At 44.8% G+C, this 22,872-nt stretch overlaps 1 protein-coding gene across 1 annotated transcript in view; it reads left to right on the forward strand.

Annotated features, from left to right (window-relative positions):
• Positions 1-17,876: 17,876 nt before the first annotated feature.
• LOC138287137 (cystine/glutamate transporter-like) overlaps positions 17,877-22,872 on the forward strand; it is a 46,974-nt gene continuing 41,978 nt past the window's right edge. Inside the window, exons 1-2 of the mRNA XM_069227496.1 lie at positions 17,877-17,885; positions 21,283-21,432. Of these exons, the coding sequence (XP_069083597.1) occupies positions 17,877-17,885; positions 21,283-21,432 (159 nt within the window). The remainder of the gene's footprint in view (positions 17,886-21,282; positions 21,433-22,872) is intronic.

Below are 22,872 nucleotides of genomic sequence, written 5' to 3' on the forward strand. Positions count from 1 at the left end.
ACGCCTCAACTGCGCGTAAAGATAGCAGAATGTGCAGATACTCACCCCCTTGTGTCTGCTGTGATGTCCTCAAGCGCCCATCCAAATCAGGGTAGGCCACCGCCAGGATCCGGGACATCAGGGGGGTCAGGGTACGACTGGCACCCCTCCTAGGTCGGGAGGCCATCCCCAGCAGTGACTCGGCGGTCTTTCTGGTTCCGCGGCGGATGTCCTCCCACCTCTTGCGGCAGTGGGTGCCCCGTCTGGTGTAGACCCCCAGGGCCCGGACTTCCTTGGCGATGGCACGGCAAATGTCAATTTTCTGATGGGCGCTGACCTGTTTGACATGTACAGGGTGGGAAAGATAAAACGTTATTTTTCTGCTTGTTAGATGTGAATGCCCCCCCCTCCCCAACCTTGCCATGTGGCACATTCTTTCATCTGCCGTGCCTTGCACTCCTCATTTTCTCCCCACCCCACCAACTTACATCCACCCCACTCCACACAGGCATAACCCATTCAATGTGCACTCAGTGTACTTGCCTGTTGGTCTGGAGGACCGTAGAGTAGCGCATACTGGGGGAGGACCCCATCCACAAGTTTCTCCAACTCTTCAGAAGTGAAGGCAGGGGCCCTTTCCCCAGTCGCAGCAGCCATTGTATCTTCCAGACCGAGGTCACAGCAGCACTTGCAGTATAGGTCCTCTCCTGTGGATGATCAGGTCTCGAGTGATTAAGGAGATTGAAAATGGCGGTCACGCCCGCGGCGGTGCGTACCGCGGCGGTGCGTACCGCGACCGCCGCCGCTCATCGTCATTGGCTCATGAAACCCATAGGGTTCAATGTTAACCAATGCGCCTTCGTACAGCGGTCTTCGACCGCCTACCGCCACGGTGTGCCACGCTAGCGCAGTGACCTCACATCCCATTGTCCCACTTCACAGGTCAGGCAGCCGCCATTCCAAGGGCCCACATGGCATAATTCCAACTGCGTCACAGAGGCCTAGGCCTTGCATTGCCACTCATACAAGCCTTTCACTGCATTTCGAGTCAATTACTGTGCAAGCTGTGATTACGTACCTGTGGGTTGCTTGACTCTGTGCTCCATGTTGTCCTTCCTAGGCACCGTCCGCTGGGACTTGCGAGGAGAAGGATGAATCCTCGCGTGTACCGACCGCTGGTGGACCTGTCGACAATGGAAGAACGCCATATAATACTACGCTACAGACTTGACCGTGCCACTATACATGAACTGTGTGCCCAGCTGGAGCCAGCCCTGATGTCCCCCATCCGCCAACCCACAGGGATCCCCCCTCTAGTGCAGGTTCTGTCAGTCCTCCATTTTTTGGCAAGTGGGTCATTCCAAACAACAGTGGCCATGTCATCTGGAATATCTCAGCCTATGTTTTCAAAAATCTTGTCTAGAGTGTTATCTGCCCTGACGAAACACATGCGGCGCTACATTGTATTCCCTGAGGAGGTTGATTTGGCCACTGTGAAGGGTGATTTTTATGCCCTTGGACATATCCCCAACATAATTGGTGCCATTGATGGGACCCATGTGGCTTTAGTACCCCCAAAAGACGATGAGCAGGTGTACAGAAACAGGAAAAGTTACCATTCTATGAACGTCCAGGTGGTCTGTTTGGCTGACCAGTACATCTCCCATGTGAATGCCATGTTCCCTGGGTCAGTGCATGACGCGTATGTGATGCGCAATAGCAGCATCCCTTATGTGATGGAACAGCTACAGAGACATCGTGTGTGGCTAATAGGTGACTCTGGTTACCCCAACCTGCCTTGGCTATTGACCCCAGTGAGGAATCCCCGGACCAGGGCAGAGGAACGGTACAATGAGGCCCATGGGCGAACTAGGAGGATCATAGAAAGAACCTTTGGCCTCCTGAAGGCCAGGTTTAGGTGCCTGCATATGACAGGGGGATCCCTGATGTACTCACCAAAGAAGGTGTGCCAGATCATCGTGGCCTGCTGTATGCTTCACAATCTGGCATTGCGACGTCAGGTGCCTTTCCTGCAGGAGGATGGTCCAGATGGTGGTGTTGAAGCAGCTGTGGAGCCTGCGGAGAGTGAAGAGGAGGAAGACGAAGAGGACGACCCAGACAACAGGGACAGAGTTATCCAACAGTATTTTCAGAAGCACACAGGTAGGAATCAGCCACGCCATTTAACATTTGCAGAAAGCCCCTGCATCTTTACTTTGTGTATTTCCCCCCAGTTCTTTTAAACTGATGTTTGATTTTCCCTTCCCTTTTCAGTGCTGTATGACCCACTGCGTGACTTCTGCTTGGTTAGCCCATGGACTAATGCTTATTGACATCGGTATGTTGTCATCACATAAATTACAGAACATTATTGATAAGTAATGTGTTATACATTTGTCAATAATACAGGCTGACTCCAGAATGATTTCAGTGCAATGAGTGATTTATTTTCAGTGCTAGATATTGGTACATGATATTAATACGGTGATGGGTGAGGGTGGAGTTATGTCCATGGCAGAGTCCAGTTCTCGGTCGCACAGGTGCATTGTCCATATGCCTGTGGAAGGATGGAGCAGGGGCAGTTCAAGGTTGGACAGGGTGACACTGTGGGACAGTGGGATGACATCCGGGGGGATATTAGGCTGGCGGGGGTCTTGGCATCCTAAACTGTCTTCCTTTGAGATCTCAGGTTCCTCTTGCGGGGTGGTTGTTCTTCAGCAGGAGGTGGGGTTCTGGTGGCCCGTCGTTGTGTGGGGGCCTCCTGACCACTAGCGCCGGCGGAGGTGGTAGGCTGTTCCTGGCTAGTGACAGGGGCCCTTTGTGGTGCCACATGGTCCCGCAATGTTGTTTCTATACGGTTGAGGGCCTGGACTATGGTCCCCATAGCGGTAGCGATGTCCCTGAGTTCATTGCTGAACCCCATGTACCGTTCCTCCTGCTGTGCCTGGATCTCGGTGAACCTGGCCAGTACCGTCGCCATCGTCTCCTGGGAGTGATGGTATGCTCACATGATGGTGGTGAGGGCCTCTTGGAGAGTCGGTTCCCTGGGCCTGTCCTCCCCCCCCTCTCGCACAGCAGCCCTCCCAGTTGCCCTGTTTCCCCGAGCCTCTGTCCCCTGGATGTGTGCCCACTACCACTGCCCCCAGGTCCCTGTTGTTGTTGGGGTGTTGGGTCAGCCTGGGTGCCCTGTAGTGGCGGACACACCGCTGATTGACGCGTCCGCGAGACAGAGGCATGGGCCCGCTGGGTGGGAGCTGTGCTGTTATTCCCAGAGGGGTTTGGGTCTGCTGTGGCCTGTGTCTGTGTGTGGGGAACCGACTGTCCAGAGGTCCCCGATGGTCCGGGCTGGTCGTCAGGTTCTAGGTCGACAGAGCTGCTGTCCTTGCTGGGGGCCTGTTCTGGGGGTGGGATGGACAAATCTGGACCCTCCTTGGCGGTGTGTTGGCGTTCGGGCCCTGCAGGGGTAAAGGAGTATGGTTATTGTTTTTGTGTGTGCCATGGCGTGCATTTTGAGTGCCCTTGTCCCCCAGTGCTGGCATTCCCTTGTGGGAGGTGTTGTGAGGGTTGGGGGGGGGGGTGTATGGGTATGTGCAATGGTCATGCTTTGGTGGTGGCTGTCTATGGTTTGTGTTGGCATTCAGGGGTTGGTGTTGTTTAGGGTGGGTTGTGCTGGTGAGACATTGGCAGGGAGGTTGTGTGCTGGGGGGTTGAGATTGGGGGTGAGGGGGGGGTTGGCATGCTGGTGGTTGGGGGGGGTGAAGTAGTTGAGATTCGACTTACCAGAGTCCATTCCTCCGTGTACTCCAGCGAGGCCATCAGGATGCAGGATGTTTACCACCTCTTGCTCCCATGCTGTGAATTCAGGTGGAGTGGGTGGGGGTCCGCCGCCAGTCTTCTGCACAGCGATGTTGTGCCTGGAGATCATCGAGCGCACCTTCCCCCGTAGGTCGTTCCATCGCTTTCTGATATCTTCCCGATTTCTGGGATGCTGTCCCACAGCGTTTACCCTGTCTACGATCCTTTGCCATAGCTCAGCCTTCCTTGCTATGGTGGTGTGCTGCACCTGTGTGCCGAAGAGCTGGGGCTCAACCCTCATGATTTCCTCCACCATGACCCGGAGTTCTTGGTCCGAAAACCTTGGGTGTCTTTGGGGTGCCATGGGGTGGTGTGGATGAGGTGTGGGGTGGTGTTTGTGGTGATGTGCGTGGTGATATGTGGTGATGTGTGCGTGGATGTGGTGTGGGTGATGAGGTTGGGTTCCTGTGTGTGTTGGGGATTTCTATTGCTGTGCTCGCTCTCTCTATCTCTATCTCTCTCGCTCTCGCCTTCGCTCCGATTTCCAACTAGTGGGGGTTTGTGGGTGATGTGGGTGTGTGTTTTATATTGCAATGGGTGTGTGGGAGTGGTGTGTGTATGTGTATCAGGTGTGTGTATTTGGAATTGTCCAATGTGGCTGTGTTTTGTAAAGGTGTGTGTATTTTGAGCGCAGCGGTGTGTACCGCCAATGGAATACCGCGGTTGAAAGACCGCCGCGTGGATTCGTGGGTCAGAATGGCATGGGCGTGTTTGTGTTGGCGTGACGGTGGAGGTTTGGTCATCTCCAGTTTTCCGCGGCCCGCTGATGAGGCGGCCTTCCTTGGATGTCGGATTTTTGGCGGATTCACAGTTGTGGGTCAGAATGACCGTGGCGGTTTACCGCGGCCGCGGCGGTAGAATGGCGGACTTCTGACCGGCGGTAAGGGCCTTTTACCGCCGAGGTCAGAATGACCCACAGTGTGTCTCAAGAAATCAAATTATTTAAAATTAAAGGTGCACTCCATAGGAAATTTTTATTTCTCGCTGTGTGTTGTATACTTATTGAATTCAGGAATCTACACATGTAGGCCCTCATTCTGACTTTGGCGGTCTTACTTGAAGATCCCCAAAGCCACAGGCACCAAAAGACCACCAGTGCTGGCAGTCTTCCGCTCACTATATTACGGGTACTGCTGGATTTCCGCCACATTTTTGGCGGAAATCCAGCAGTAGTCATGCTGGCGGGCGGAGGCGTTGGGACGGTTCTACCACCGGCCTTGCCCCGCCAGAAGGACTCCACCTGCAGTATTATGTGCAATACCACAGCCTGGCGTGGTCCTGATGGCGGGGCGCTGCCGGCAGTGGAAGTGCCCTTTCCCGTTCCCTGCCGGACGACCTCCTCCCAGGACCAGGTAAGTTGATCGTCCGACTGGGGAGGGGGAGCAGGCTGCGTGTTGTGTGTGAGTATGTGTTGTCTGCATGTGTACATGAACGTGTGTATGTGTGGTTGTATGCGTGTCTGAATGTAGAAGTGAGTGCGTGTATGTATGAGTGTTGTGGTGAATGCGTGTTTGTCTGCTTGAGAGTATGCGTGTTTGCATGTGAGTATGCATGTTTGAATGCGTGTATGAGTGCTGAGGTGAATGGGTGTATGTGTGCTGAGGTGAATGTGAGTATGGAAGTGTGTGAGTGAGTGCCTGTATGTAAGGGTAGGTGAATGAGTGTATGTGTGGGTGTCTGTGTATGCATGTATGCAGGGGGGGGACTGTGCCTGGAGGGCGGGTGAGGGGGGTTAGTGCTTCCTGGGGGGGTCATCTACCAGTGACAGGGAAGCGATTCCCTGTCACCAGTAGCCTCTACTACTACCACTACTACCACTACTGCCGTGGAAGCCTTGGTGAGAAGGCTGCACCTAATACTGCGGGTAGTCTTCAGTGGACCGCCGGGTCAGATATGTTAATCTCCGGCCCAGTGGGTCCGACTGCCCTGGCGGTATGAGTGGAGATGTGGTGGGTTGGCAGAGACCAACCCACCACAGTCATAATGTGGCGGTCTTCGAAACCGCCACCTTTGCCCTGGCAATCAGGAGACTGCCAGGGTCACTATGACCACCATAATGCCCAAACTCTTCCACCATTTGAAATGCTGATGTGCCTTCTTTTGGGATTTTCTAGCCATCCTTAGACTCATCCTCTTGCTTAGATTTAAGTTTTGTCACTACTGCACCCATATTTGCACTTTCTTACACTTAGAATGGCTAAAACGTTCAAAACAACACTGAAAACAAACTCAAAGAACAACAACTAATATCAGGGCGGCACTGTCAAAGGTCACTCAATCTCAGTGCAACTACACTGACAGTCAGTGAGAGCACTGCTAGTTATGACGTTGCACCAGTCCCAGCGCAGCTCCCCTAGCTGATTGGCTACTCTAGTGCAGTTTCTCCATGAACAGGGAAAAAACTACAGAGCCACAGTAGTCCCTTAGGGCCTGATTTATGAAAAGTTAGCGCCGCCTTTACATCATTTTTTGACGCAAAAGCCTGTGCCATTTTTGCATCAAAAAATGATGCAAAGGCGGCGCTAGCTTTTCATAAATCAGGCCCTTAATCCCTTGTCTGTTTACCCTGGAAAAGACAAATTAAGACAGTATTCATAAATGAAATACACTCTCAAAAGTAAAAGCTCAATGTTTTAATAAATCCAAAAAAAAATGAATCAGAAAACAAGACTGGAAATTCCACACATTCATCAAAGTTCTCGCTAGGCAAATCTCTGTCCATCAGAAATCCCACTCTAGGTTAATGTACTATACCCCATGCACTCAGAGTAATGGCTGTAACTCAAGTTAGTCTCCCAAACCTAGAACACTGACAATCAGTTAATCCAGATCCCTATTGAGGTGTAAGCTGCACCTCTCTCTACACACCACAGTACAGACAAGGTAATAGTAATATCTCAAGATCTTTGATTTACGACGAAATCTGATAACCAACTTAATTTTCTTTTATAAATAAAATAACATCAAATGGGTTCACAAATATGAATAATCCAACATCAAAATGGTAATCAGCCCGCCATGAAGCATATCATCATAAAACCAAACAACTCACAGTGAAAACAGAAATTCATCATAACAAACCCTCAAACTCAATCTTTCAAAGTTTTCCTACTCATACTTACAATCTAATTCATTCAGGAACACACAGTAGCACAGCTTGTCACCCTGCCAAAGGATCCAGCACTGGAAGAGTTGGAAAGACACTAAAACTCCTTTCGACTTCTTTTTAAATGTCCAAGTCAAAATTCTCTCTGAATCTCTTTTGATGACCCCTTAAAAACGAGGTCCTCTTATGCTCATCATCCGCTACTACCAAAGCTGTGGGTGCTGAATCCCAGTAATCATCTGAACCCCAACATTTAGATACCCTGAAATGTTACCTAAATCATTTGACTCCAGCATCTCCAGTCGATCTAGTGGTTAGACTACACTTCAGAATAACACAATTTAGCAGAGTGTACCAGAAATAAATATTGGAAGCATAACAAACCGAGTTCTAGGCCAAATATAAGGCAAAACAGTGGACTTTTATTACAGAAAAAGTTAAATGCAGTACAGAAAAAATATGCATGAATTATCATAATGGCACCAAACACAGAAATGCAAAAAAATGCAAAATCATCGTACATATTAGTCCCTAGCTAACAGAATTCAAGAAAATATTCTAAGCGCAAGCTCAGAAGAATATAGCCACATCCTATAGAGAGTCTAAGTCAAAAGGACATAAGAAAAAAAGGTTTCCAGTGACAGAAGTCTTAATTACAGCTATAATAACATCCCACATAACCCAAGCCTGATCAATAACTAAGCCCAGACTAACAGCTAAAGTCCAAGGACTTTTATGCACAGATCGCACTTTCTAAAATAGATTCTGCAAATTCAGCATGAAATGATCAAAGTGACATTAGTACTAACCAATTTCTTAATATAACGGAAATCTTCCATCTTCTACCTCAGCAACCACCCTCCAGACATGATCAGCCCAAAATGAAACTTTCTTTTAACAATTGCTCTTAGATTCTTCACATCTACACCAATAAGTTTTGGGGAGGTCCTTTGAAATGATACTTTGGGTATATGGTGGAAGCTTCAGTCACAATAAGCCTTTTCTCATAATGTTGTACATCACCATTACTTTTACACCATTTACTTAGTGTTCCGTGGAGACATGGGGAGAGATGGCTTTGTAGCAGGGCACTGATGGGAGAGAGGAATGATCAGGAGCAGTTTGAACAGCACATCAGAAACGACATCCATTTTAGAAATAATGGTGTATTATATACAAATGTGGCAAAACTATTTGTCTCATTATCTACCCTTCTAAATCACTTAGGAAATTCATTTTACTCTGCATTATAAAGAACACTAATTGTGAAAAATAATTTTCACACAACTTTGCACGTTTTCATATGTTTGAAAAAGCTACCACAGGAGTCAGAATGATAAATCCATACCTCTCTATGCAGTCCTCCCATGATGATATAGTGGCAGTCGATATTTTGGAGTCAATATATCTGTAGGTTGATATTTATATATTCGATGTTTTTAAATACAAGTTGTAGGGTAATGGTTCTGTAATCACTTATTGGTCAGTAGTACTGGGAAGGATTGAAATCATCAGTACAACCTTCATTAAGTAGGCTTTTTTGTGTTTATTGTTTTCTGACTGTCTGCTGCTGTAGTGCCACTGTCATGACCAATCCACTTGCTCTTACAATAGTGGATGTGTCAGTGTCTCATTGACGTGCTTTGCTATAAACTACATCAACACAGGTAGGAGCAAACTGTATTGTCATAGTTATCTTTGTTGGTTGATCACTTGTTAATGCCTACCCAGTCCTCCACGTACGAAATGTGGTAATGAGATGTGAAGGAGGCGCTGACTGTATTGGTCAATGTCTCAGAGCTAGTCAAAACCCTCAGTATGTTTATGGAGTGGCACTTAAAATGAAATTTTAATTTCTCAATGGTCTCTTTCCGTCAGTACTTATTGCAATTTTCATAAGTTTATGGCTTTTAGTAACACATTTTTCTTTTCATAGACTTGCCATGTATTAGTTCATGAAAGTAGTTTTAGAACTCTATGGTGAGCTGCCATATCTTTGGAATTAAAATGTAGGATAGTATAGAATATTTAATTAGGGACATAAATTATCTAAGGTGGTATTGTGCGAAATAAATATTGATTGCTGGACTAAAGTTATATTGAGGTGGGAGCTAAAGTTTAATGCAGTATTCTTTTAAGTTATATGTTGTAGTGAGTATTCAAGTCACCCATAACTTACCCATAATTTAGTAAGTTACATGTCTACGTTTACTCCTACACTTTTGAGTAACTTTGCTACTTTGACATATTCAACATTTATGAGTGTAAAAGTGTAGACAGAACACAAGCTTATTATTCACTCTTCACGCATCCCAGTCTATAACATTGGATTGGGATGCAGCCCAAGTAATTACCAGTAGCTGAGATAAATGCAAGCATTCCATCCACCACTTTTTGGTATACTTTAATGTGTCACCCTAAATGGGACAGGAATTCCCGGATGTGGGTTCCATGCACACTGTGCCACTGGAACCAAGCTATACCTGGCTGGTGAGCCCTAATTAGGGCGAATCCAGTCCTGATTTGCTTGTGTTCTGATTCAGAGAGGATCTGGCATGGCAGTTCAGGCTGAACTGTTCCCACTGGAGCAGGGTCAAGACTGATTTGCATATGGTTGCATCCAAACTGAGGTGGCATGGTGTGCAAAATAGTGATAGACTGGGATGTGGCCTGAGTAATTCCTGTGGCTGAGAATAATTCAAGCATTCCATTCATCACTTTTCTGTATACTATAGTGTGTTACCCTAAGTGGGACAGGTCTGCCCACACTTGGGTCCTGTGCACACTGTGCCACTGGATCCAAGTTATACCTGGCTGATCAGCCCTAATAAAGGCAAACCTGGTTCTAGGTTGCTTGTGTTCTGGTTGAAGGAGTACCAGGCCTGGCAGTTTGGGCAGGACTGTTACCACTGGACCAGGGTCAAGACTGATTTGCATATGGCTGGGTCCAAATTGAAATGGCCTGGTGTGCAAAGTAATGATGGGCTGGGATGGGACCCGAGTAATCTAGTGGCTAAGAGTAATACAAGCATTCCATTCATCCACTCATCACTTTTTTCGTATACTTTACATATGAAAGTCTGGCACATCTTACAGGCTCAGTGATTAGGGTTCTGTTCAGATTTCTCACTGAAATAAAATATAGGTTATCTGTGGCAGAAGCTTATTGTAATTGACAGCAAGGCTAGAGGAGCTGGGGATAAGGAAGGACAATGGGGTTGCAGGAGAGAGGTGTAGGCATTGTGAGGAGGTAGTATAGTTAAAGAATAGATCATGGCAATATAGTGAACACATCTAATGCAACCAGGCATTCAAATTCTCATGTGAAAGGCATGTGATGGTTGAATGCAAGATGGAATCAGCAATTATTTGTGCAGGAATTGGCTATGGTGATCCATGTTTTGTAACGTAAAAGAAGCTAAAGCATTTTACCAGGTAGTAGCATAATTTCAAAGTACTTTGTTACAAGGGTGGACATCATGGCTCGCTACCCTGTGATTAAAATGGTATCCACTCAGAGCCATGGTCATGGACAATTGTGCATAGTGTGTTTGGAGTATCAACATATATAACACTATAGAGAGGAAATTATGGCAATCCTAACATTTATTAGAATATCTTGATGTTCATCATAATAAGCAGTAATCCATGCGTGCAGATTTTGGAATATATTAGGTCCAGCTCAAAATGCTACAATTTACGCTCGTAGATCATCAGTGATTCAAGTTAGATGCACAATGAAAACACTTTGTGACAGTATTCATTGTGATGGATCACTGGTGTGTAAAACACCCAAAAGATGGAATACCTTCTATTCAGTATCACATGAGCAATACACAAGTTTAATTATGTTTTTGATTACATCAAACCTAATATATTCTGCAGAGATAAAATTAGAAATAAATCCCACAGCGATCTCAGATCATGCACCAGTGGTAAATAGTTGCTGACACAGCTACAATGTATAGATTGTATATCCTTACATTTGGAGGAGTACTTTGCAATAAACAAAGGGACTGCAAGCCCAGCATTGGTCTGGGATACTGAAGTCCTTTGTCCGAGTGCAGATGCAATTGTTTGTAATGAAACAAAGCAAACAAAAATGGCTACAACAGAAACTACTTAGGATATAATTGCATATCTAGTGAGTATGTGTGTAAGAGCTATTAGGCAATGTGAGAAATTGAGCTCCATTGAGACAGCACATAGTCAAAATAGACAGTACTATGTTTGTAACAATTAGGAGAACAGAATTTCTGATGGATACTTCTAACCGCAGGTTCCTCTCCTCTAGAACATTTCCCAGGCACCAGACTGGATCTCTGGTAAAGCACAATAGAGGTCGCCTAGAACCTCCATTTTAGAATGAAACTTAGCATTTCTTTCTGATGGTGAGTTTTTACTTGGATTTTCGTTCATACGATAATGTACTGATAAATCACTGGACATGTAGTATGCTTATGGTAAGTGTTGCTGCCATCCAGTCTGTACCCTCCATCCAATGCTAGGCACACAGAACACAATGTCCTAGGATTGTGATTGTCCATGGAGATAGCTCCTTACTTGCAGACAGATCATTGCATCAGCTCTGTACCTCTGATACAGTGGGATATGAATGATGCTTGTACCATTAAAACTGCCTTTTCGCTACATTCTGCAGAGGAGCAGTTCTGCTAGGATTATCCCGGAACGCAGTGCACTGTGGCCAAGATGCAGCCCTTCTGACTTTGACCTCTAGCCTAAAAGTGATGATAGCCTACACAACACCAGGCTGGCTTACTGACTTCCCAATACTTCTTACACAGGTATGGGGGGTTAGGCTATCCGTATTGATCTGGCAGAGGGTAGTCCCACTATGCTCTCGATATCGGAGTGTACCAGCATAATAACATTATGATGGTTGAACTTTTTATCTTTTTCACCAACTTCGTAATGCTAGTTACCATGCTTTTATCTCATTTGACAATGAAGGGATAGATCTGTTTCCACAATTTCCTTGGTAATCTGAGTAGTCATGTTCGAGGTTGCAGACACCATCTGGTACCCTGCTATGTTAAGGGGCTCAGGTGAGCCAGCTTGGAGCAGTGTCAACATTTCCTGATGGTATTGATGGACTAAGTTCCTATACACTGACGTTTATGTTGACTAGATACACAGTCCTACTTGATTCATCTGAATTGTATAACAGATCAAGAAATGTTTATAGCAGTGTTTCCATGTGCCGGCAGGTTGACTTTGTTCCATCTCAGAAGTGACAGAGCGGAGTGACCCTTCTGTGGTGCCGTCACTTGTTTTCTTTCCACACCTTCATACACAGATCCAGCCCTCCACTCCCTTTCATTGATTGACAATTCTTTCTTAATTCATTCTAGTGTGTAAGGGAATGATGTTTAGACTGATGAATACAGGGTTCAAACCATGTTTGACTGTTGGAAACAGATAAGGTACATCTCCAGGACATGTAAAAAATGTGTCCTCATGAACCTGAAGGCAATCTAGAACAGTGAAGTGAAGCTGTATGGTGCTGAACATCTAACTATATCTCGGACCTCACAGAAGTCCTGCTCCAAATTGAGGGCACTGGCTCATTTGCGCTCTCGAGACCACTCTCACAACATGTCTTCTTCACAGTTAAGGTTGTTTGGTAAGTCAAACACGAAACACAAGAAGTCGAGGTAGAACTCAACCCCATCCCACCACTAACTCTCCACATTGAAGTAGGAAGAGCGTCAAGGTGCTAGCCAACCTTGCTCCCGATTCTTGGTTGCTTAGACAATTCCACAACTGATCCTGTTATCCCGCAACTTCCCCGGGCCATCAGCAACACCAAAGGTCAAGGTCTTCAAGGAGGCTTTGCTGTGTATTGTTAACATTTGTCTGGCTTCCGCTGGCATTCTTTTCCCCAAGGATCTGCTGGGGCCTCCAATCGGGTTCCCACTGGTAAATCTGCCCTCAGCACCATCTTAGCCCCTCAAATCTGCTTCAGGTTCTGCACTGGCTCCAGGGCCAGCATCCACTCCAGTTCCAAGATCTGCGCTGGTTATCTCTCTACCAATGCTGGCCCTGACATTGCTGGTGTGGAAGTCGAGTCCTTGACAAATCTATTGTCTGACCTTGGTCAGAATCGCAGAGGTTACCAGGGACTACTGTCCACTTAGACATCTGCTGCATCAGCCTCCAAGCTGCTTGCCATTAGCATCACACAGCCACCCTGTGGGAGACAGGATCAGGCATTTTCTTTCAGGGTGGTGGGCTTCGTCTCTGACAGATGGGTCCGTACCATTCCTTTCCCACCCACCTCGACGTCCTCTCTCACCAGAGTGACTTTCTGTGTTGCTGCAAGAGGTGTACTTGTGTGTGTTTGCATTTGTATTATTTTTGATTTGCTGATAATGTAAGAAATGAGAGAATTCATTTTGACATATCTCCCTGTTTACTTCTCAAATATTTTACTGCTCCTCGGGCAATCTTATGTTACAGTGTTTCAAAAGTTGTAATTCCCTGTATCTGGAGTGGAAAGTGTCAAATAGAATCTCTATTTTGTTTCAGAAACATCCCAATAACCGTGATAATGTCCATTGTGATTGTTACTGTTGCTTATGTCCTTACCAATGTCTCCTATTACACATTCCTGACAGCCGAGGAGGTACTGGAATCAGAAGCTGTGGCCATGGTAAGTTGGAGTGTGTGTGAGCAAATGTAGGTTTTTTTTGTAACCCTATAAACCTATTCGACATATTGGTTCATGAGTCCTGCTAGGGTATGCTCACACATCCTGCCCATAAATGGAGTCATGTGCTGGTATGCATTGATTCTCTCACCCTGTTAGAGAGCATGATAAAGGTCTTTAATAAGAATAGCACGAGGCCTGTGCTGGGTCTCTGTCTGTGAACTTCAGAGGTTCCTGGTCTGTGAGTGAGCCATCTGCACAAACTGTGAGTTTATTGAGGTGGAACATGTCCTTCAAATTTGGGGGAGGAGGTAAGACAGTTACTGCAAAGAAAATGGCTCCAGGTGGACACCAGCAAAATCATGTAAAAGAAAGCATTAGTGGACATGAGTTCTGATACTGGGCATATGAAACATGATAGATATTAAATTGTGTGCCAAGCACCATTTGAATTATCAGCAAGATTCATGCCTGTCCAGTGCTGAAAAGAACAATAATATTGATCTAGATTATATGAATCTTTATGATCACTTAGATCTTTTTTTTTTATTTAATGATGTGCCTCTCCCTTCAATTAGTGCTTGTTTAGATGCACAAAGGCGAAATACACAAATGGGGGACTTAAAGTACAATTGAAGCTGATATCCTTCAGTGTCTGCCTCTGTGGGTGTGGGTCAAGTTTAATGTACTCTCAAACTGTTGTGTTTCATACCGCTGATTAAACGGTGTTAGTTTATTTCCACCCTAAGGTTACGGTTCAGTGACTTCAAAATCCTAGGCCCTGGACTCAGAGTTGTCCCTCTGCATTTGTTCCATCAAAAACTCACTGGGAGATAAGGTTTTTCTCAGTTAAGCTTACAGCTTTGCAAATAATTTGTAGCCAGCTATCACATCTGTTCTGGATCCCTGGTTCAGAAGCCACATTCTTGATACAAAGAACATTTAATATTACGTTTTCTTCTACCAGGAGCCTGAAAAGCTGTTTTAAGGCTGGTTTCATCTGGATGTGCTGATGTCAATTTAGGCATCTTCTGGCTACTTAGTTCTAGAGCCTTTGAAGACTGTTGAGGATGTTACGTTTAAGCCTGGTGTTAGTGATGGGACATTGGTCGTGGGTGGGACATCACAAAGCCTATAGCCATCTCTACCGAGTTGTAAGTTAGTAGTAGTTGCAGGATTCTCTGGTGAAGGGAGAGCTTCAGATTGCCCTTGTCCAGGACATTGATCAGGGGAATGACCAGAACTCAGAGTGAATTATTTGGGTTTTGCATTTGAGGACGGTTCTGGTGATGAGAGGTGACGGGATGGCATTATCAATTATGCTAGGGTTGAAGTGATCCTCAAGTGGTCTGCAGTCTGTCTGTGGTTATAAGGGTCCTGTTCTGTTAATGCTTTTGTGCTTTGTTTGGCTCGGTTTATTTTGCCTTATGTGCCATTAAAAGCTTCCAAGCTTTTAGACCCTGGATCATGACTGTTCTAACGAAGTAGATGTTAAATGTTATTTTCAACGCAGTTTGGAGAGGAGGCGGCGATCATCAAGTGTATACTTCCTTGGCAATTCAAGATTTTTGTGGTGGTGGAGACCTCCTGCAATATTACATTTTAGTTCGAGTTTGAAGAATGTCATTGTGAATGTATGTGTCTTACACTGCAGAAGACATGTGAAACGTTTGTTATGGAGGATTAAGGTATGGTGAAGTGTGCGTAAGAGCAGTAGAGGACTGTGTTCTGGACATTGTCAACTATGTGCATGGCGAGGAGTTCTGTTCTTGGCAGCATGTAAGTCTGATGCTCAGTTTCTCCAAGGTTCTACTGACAAGCTAATAATGTTGACAGAACAACACCTGCATTCTATGTAGTGAGACGTGTTTGAAACGAGGCACAATTTATGTGAAAGTTGGGTCCTGACTCCAAATTTCAGTGTAACATATTGATAAAAGCCATTGTACATGCTCTTTGCTATGGTCAGTGATCTAAACATGTCTTTTTTTATTCTAGAGTTTTGCTGATATTGCTCTCAAAAGATTTTCTGCAGCCATCCCCATCCTGGTGGCATTGTCATGCTTTGGAACTGTAAATGGAGGGATTTTCGCATCTGCAAGGTTATGAATTCAGAGTGCCAAGAAGAGAATTCTGAGTCTGCCTGCATGAATTGAATGACCATGAAAGTCAGGAATTGCAGATGTATCATGCTAACAGGAAGGGTTTGGGCGATGCAATCTAACACTTTTGCAGGAAAAAAACAACATTCTTGAGACACCTTTATACCTTCACTGTGGGGAGTGGCACTTTTTTGGAATTGAGGGTGGTTAGATCTAGGCAGAGTCATTTTTATAAGACTATTTGAAATGTGAGGGAATCCAGCACCTGAAAGAGCCTAGGGGATATTTCCATTCCTGATTACTTCCCCTTTATACATTAGATTCCAACTCTATTGTCTCATGAGTAATCCCAGTAGCAGATCTTGTAGACATTGCTCTTGATTGCACATCATTTTAGGTCTTCTCGAACTGCCCCCTTGTACAACAACATTTTCCCGATTTACCGGCAGTGATATGCGTGACGGGTGCTGCTGCACCTGCCGCACTGCAACATTGATGACAGCTCCGTCGCCAACGTCCAGGCCCAGCATTCCGCTGGCGGAAACACTGTTTCTGCCCCCCGGCCCAACGGAATGTTCTTTATTGGGCCGGCGGGGTCCTCCAAGGGCTGGCGGTCTGTGTTTAGACCGCCAGCATGAACACGGCGGAAAATCCAGCCGTGTTCATAATGAGGGCCTTAATCTCTTACAAACTATACTAGGTATACCTGATCTGATATGTTCTTGATTGGTCTCAAATGTCAACATTTTGCTTATACTGTGTTATTTTCTTACCCTAGCATAGCAGTCACTGATACCTTATTCCTAGTATAACCAACATGAATCATTGTAAATTCTCCTTGCCTGCTTAAGCTCAAGGCAGAAAAGTGCTGTTGTACTTGTAGTACTTGTAGTGTGTACTTTTTAAAGAAAGCCAGCACGGTAATCAGCAACAACAGCATTTTGATTCCTAGTCTTTACCAACCCAGCTGTGAGGTGAGAAATAGAATGTCTGCCTCTCCCTGACTCTGACAATGGTACAGCAGGGGAATTGACTGAGGAAAGTAGGTTCTTGCTTATGGACAGTCCAGACATAGAGGCTAATTTAGACTTTGGAGGACAGATGGTACTTTGTCGGGATGGTGAGGGACATCCTGAGGGACCTTGCCCTCCAAATCTAAAGTTATCTGCAAGCCTTGCACACAAACCTTAACATTGACAGGACCCGCTGTAACAGCAGCTCCTGATATTATAAAAGTTGTATTTTAAAATAGTGGTTGAATAATTTTTCTAGCTGGTCCCAAACTCGAAATAGCAGCATTAATATTTTAATCTGTTTTTCTTGTAGGACAGCCAGAGCCTTTCACGGGTTTCAGGGCCATGTAACTGTAAGAACATGGTACCATTACATTTCCATATGACTCACTTTTAAATACAATGTTTTCTGCCTTGTGGGATAGAAAGCCTCCATAGGGGTGACAAATTAATATTAAAATTTCCAAACTCACCACTAGGGGTTTTGGTCTCCAGCAGTAAAAATGTGGAATATGAGTGTTCAGGCATGATGCAAATAAGCCTACTGAGCAAGAACCCCATAACTGGTTCAAAACTTTGAATATGTGAGGGTGAGGCCTCCAATCTCTGGTGTCACTTAGGAACCATGAGTTCTAATCCACCACAATGTTCACCTGGCCCCTGATTGTATTCCACTTTCACCGTAATTCTGTGTTCTAGGCAGTAATTCCAGACATTTTTGGTGAACTCGACCAGAAGAAAGGACTGAATACCCCACAGTTTTTTGATGTACTTCACAGCTGAAATATTGTCCATCTGAGGCAGGATAAAACACTTCGCTTGGAGAGGGGATAAGGTTTTCACTGCAAAGGAGCCCGCAAGAAGCTTGAAACCGTTGATATGAAGTTGAAGTTCCTCCAGGGACTATCTGAACCCCCAACCCCACCTCCCTGTCTCCACTGCACTGCACCTTGCACCCCAACCCCATCTGCTGGCATCTGACTCTATGATTACTTCAGAATCGAGGCAAATATCGCCTTGCCATTCAAGTTGTCTATATGAGTCAGCCACCAGGAAATCTCCGTCTTAGCCTCTTGAGACAGTGTTATATGTGACGCACATGATAGTCCCTTGCGGAGATGCAGAATTGTGAGGTGTTGAAGAGTCCGATAATGGAGCAGGTGAGGGAATATGTCCTGAGGATCCTCAAAGATATCGATGGAGCTGCCAAAGCCTTCCTCATTTTTTTCTTTATTGAGAGTCTCTTTGCTAAAGGGAGTGGGAGTTGGGCTGCCAGCGAGTCTATTTGGAACCGCAGAAACTGCAAGGTCTGGGCTGGGATTAACTGAGACTTCTCACTGTTTATAATAAACCCTTGGTCTTGAAGAAGTTGCAGTGTCCAGGAGAGATGGTAGCACCGTGTTGCGCCATATTGAGGATGTTGTCTAAAATGAGGATCAGGCATACTTCCTTCTCTCTAAGGCATAGAACAATAGGGCGCACCAGCTTGGTGAAACATCGAGGGGCAGAGGACAGACCAAAAGGAAGAGCTGTTAACTTGTAGCATTGATCGCACCAAAAAAACTGAAGAAACATCTAATGGGGTGCAAATATCGGGACTGATAAATACATGTACTTTAGATTGAGATGCACCATCCGATCCCATTCTTGTAAAAGATCCCGAAGAGGATGGATGTCCTTCATCTTGAAACGTCTGTAGACAGTGCAAGAATTGAACTGACAAAGGTTGGGAACTATGTGGAAACCCCAGCCCTTCTTCTGGATGAGAAAAGTGGTGCTTACAAAGATGCTCGGATGATGACAAGAACAAGGTATCGCTTCCTTGCAGAGTAACTCTGAAATTTTCTAGTCTAGAAAAAGACTCTTGTGTTGGGAAAATGGAGAGGAAAAGGTAGAGTTTCCTGGACGGGAGGTGAAAAAATAACAGCGGGATCCTCTGCACCGTTTCCAGAACCCAAGCATTATGTGTAATCAGCTTCCAATTTTGTAAGAACAATCTCACTTTGCCCCCTAAGAAAACCCCTGAACAAGGAATCACTATTACCTGAATAGGAGGAGTCCACTGGTGATTGTCTTCCTTGTGCATTCTTTCTGTGAAACTGCCCTTGCTTCCTCTTTTGCGGGAGGGTTAGAAATTGTTGGAGCTGAGTAGTTGGCTATTCCTCTTTCTCTGCTAGAGTAATAACCTCTGGATGAGGCCTGACACACAACCCCTCTAATGCCTGGCCTGGGCAAAGAGGACAAAGTTGAATACCTTCTTTATTGATGATTGGTATTCATCCAACGCCATAAAGGTAACCACATATTTACATAAGTCCTTAGCAAACTTATCCCCTAAGAGAAGACTGTTCACTAACGGGCCTGCTACAGAGGGAGCCTGCTGTGCCAATTTTGGATCAATGCGGATGAGACAGGATTTGCGCCTCTCCTCAGACATGGCACAATTGGCATTGCCTAGAAGGCAAATGGCCTTCTGGGACCATTCCAAAAGGATGTCAGAGTCTACCATAGAATTTGAGTTTTTGGCCTCAACCAGCAGGTTGAGGATTTTGGTGAGATGGCCAGATTCATCTAGCAGTTTATCTTGACATCCCCACCTGACCTGGTTAACACCCTTTTTTGGGTCTTTGGCATGCTTTTTTGAGGAAGGTCGCCATGTTAGGGTTGAAATCCAATGTGACAGGCACTTTACCTGGGAGGGAGAGGCAAGGGCACTTGGAGTGCAAGGTGTTACGCACTTCTCTTTCGAACCCCTTTTGCAAACATGATTGTACGTAATCCACTACCTCCTGGCATGGGACCCATTTTGTCGATCAAGGGTGGATGTTCTTGTCAGGGTTAAACTGTAAATATTTTCTCTGAGGTGCAGAGAGCGCCTCGCTGGTATTATGGCACTTGTACTTGCATTTAGTGAAAGCTCGCAATTCCATTTGAGATTGGTCAGAGTCAGAATTTTGGGAACCTGGGTCATCTGAAAAGAGGAGCGCCCCTTGAGAGGACTCAGAAGGTCCTGGTGTTTCAGAAGGACCATACTCATCATTGAGTAGTGCAGAGTTTGCCATTTTATCCAGGGTCTGTCTATAAGAAGGGCAAGGCTCTGATGATTTCACCTCTAAGGGGGGAAGGAGTGGTGCCCCAAGACTGCATCAAATTCCCTCCTCCCAAAATTAAAGATAGGCTGAGCAAAGGGGCGGAGGGCTCTTGTTAAGGCTTTACGTGAGTCCCACACGTGGAAGTCTAGAGCCTCTACCAATCTTTCCTCAATGTGCTGGTCATAAGGGACATCAGGGAAGTCGCCATACTGATCCTCCTTGCCATGAGTATGTGCCATATTGATGCAGAGCATCAGTAAAAGCCCCAGAGGAGCATGTGTTCAGAGGTATGATAGGAGGAACCAAAGAGTGGGCAGGGAAGCCCTAGCAGGTGCAAAGGAGCGATGGAATCACCCAGGCCAGTCTTATCCATGTGGACGGAGGCATTTGATCCCCTAGAGCAGAGCCCTGAAACATTTTGAACAGCCGCGAGCGGTGTGGGGAGGAAACCAGAGGATCAATGAAGTCCTTTGTGCCTCACTGCGGTGTGACGGGGGTCTCCGGGTGCACACCAAGCCGATGCTTGAAACGTGGCTGTACTGTGCATGCGCGGCACCTGAGATGGAGAGAGGACAGGTTCCTGTAAGCGCAGGTGACACACTGCTGGAAAAGCTCCCACTCCCACTCCATACAGGCCTGATTACGAGCAGGAACACATTCCCGACAGTGCCTAAAGCCGGCAATTATTACAGTCATTAGGCGCCTATGATCACTAATCGCGTGCCACACCATGCGAGGAGATAACATAAATAAATCAGTAGACATTTGCATAGACAAGGGAAAGAAAGGCAATTATCTCACCCTGTGTCAGCAGCACAGAAAGAGAAAGGAGTGCAGATTCAAGGGGTTATGTGTGTAAGGATGGTACCTGATTGGTGGGTCATTATGAGTGATGGACATTTGGGTTCATGGAAATGTTGTATTTGTTTTCTGTGATTTCATTGGCTGCTGTGTTTTTTGCAGTAAAGGAAAGAGAAGCATAATTTGAAGTCTCCGGTCCTAACATAGAATTTAGCACAGTTCCCATTAATGTTAAAACGCCCTTGACAATCTTTCGGTAAAAAGACTTTATTAAGACACTTTAAACATCAAATAATTTCCATCATTTATGAACTTTGCTTTTTGGAAGGTGTCTTTCTTTATTGAAAAAATAAATTGCTCTTTTTTTTAACTTTGCGCCGTTTTCTTTGCTTTAGGAACACTCTTTCCCGAGCACTGTGTGTTCACTTATCACACTGAGCACTCATTGTAAATATTTTAATTGTTATTCATGCTGCAAAGAACTATGTTTAAGATAAAGTATTTCTAAAATAATTGGTTGGGTCATATCCTCTTTTTTGTACATCGGCTGTAAACGACAATACATTAATTGACATTGTGCTAAATTCAAGAATTTGTTTTCAACAATGATACCTACATGGACCTTGTTAACCTACAATAATCATGTTCTTCTTTTGCTTCCCAGTTGCCTCTCTTATTTGTGATGGTATCGATTGGAGATCTTTATGGGCTGTTGAATTTCTTTAGCTTCTCTCGCTGGCTTTTCATTGGACTTACAACTCTAGGTCTGATCATCCATCGTTTCAAGTATCCGGACCTACCCAGGCCATTTAAGGTAATAGGGAATGTTACGTCTACTATTAGTTTAATTGTAACATCCTTCTGGGTTCTAGCGAATTTTATGAGTTCCTTCTTATGATTTTTAAAATTCTGCACTATGGCTTTAGGCAATGTGTTGCTTAATAATATTTTCAATATTAAACTACATTCACAAATATGCTGCTTATCTTTGTGCACCAGGCTAGCACCCAGGAATAATTTTTGCAATGTTCTGTGTGCTCGTGAAAGTAAACTAAATTGTAAAGATGTGAAACCATTTGTAGGTTAGCTGCATCTGCTAACCATAAGGTTATCCATTAAATCATACTGGTTGACATGATTCAATACTCTTTCCTTCTGCACCTGATAATATTCAGCATCATAAAATATGCCAAAAAATAAAACAAGATAGCATGTAACTGGGTAATCCAAAAACTATGAAGTGTTGACTGTACAATAGCAAACATATGTCCCAAAATTATACATGCAGAGTGTTTCGAGGGTACGTTTATTTTACATAGCTCAATAACTGAAAATACAAGCTGCAAATGGACAACAAAGCAACATTGTTTTTACAAATAAAACAATACAGAAAGTTACTTCAGCAATTTGAAATGATGGTAGAGATATTTTTCATATTGAGAGTTTTGTGAAACTAACATGTAACACACAAATGAGCTGATTGTGTGTTGTTTTTGTTTATATTGACTATAGCTAATGTAGGCCTGTATTTTAAAATTGCTAACATCTGGTTGCCATCTTGCTTCATATAACGTCTTTACTTTTTCCTGATACATATGTTTTATTTCGATTTGTCTTTGGATTTCTGTTCTCGTAAAATGTTTTATTTTATGTGATCGTTGAAGAATCCACTAACAAGGTGTTGCACTGCACCTGCAGACTACAGCTTGATCCAATGTATCTCATTATATTACCGATAACTATAAGTTTGAAGGACATTTAAAGAAACTTTATTGTGTGGGAGTGTAGGAGGCTGACCTGGCTTATAGTGGGTACCAAGTGGTACTTACACCTTGTGCCAGGTCCAGCTATCCCTTATTAGTAGATTAGAGGTGTTCTAGCAGCTTAGGCTGATAGGGGTAGCTATAGCAGGGCAGCTTAGGCTGAACTAGGAGACATGCAAAGCTCCTACTATACCACTTATGTCACTTAGTACTATATCATAAGAAGCACAATGCTCAGAGTTACTAAAAATAAAGGTACTTTATTTTAGTGACAATATGCCAAAAGTATCTCAGAGGATATACTCCCTTAGGAGGTAAGTAATATACACAAAATATACACACAAACCAAAAGTCAGGTAAGTAACAGTTAGAAAAGTAGTGCAAACACTGTAGAACATAATAGAATGCAATAGGAGACAATAGGCCTAGGGGCAACACAAACCAAATACTCCAAAAGTGGAATGCGAACCACGAAGGGACCCCAGGCCTAG

Source organism: Pleurodeles waltl, chromosome 4_1 (genome assembly GCF_031143425.1).
Source record: "Pleurodeles waltl isolate 20211129_DDA chromosome 4_1, aPleWal1.hap1.20221129, whole genome shotgun sequence".
Taxonomy (NCBI): domain Eukaryota; kingdom Metazoa; phylum Chordata; class Amphibia; order Caudata; family Salamandridae; genus Pleurodeles; species Pleurodeles waltl.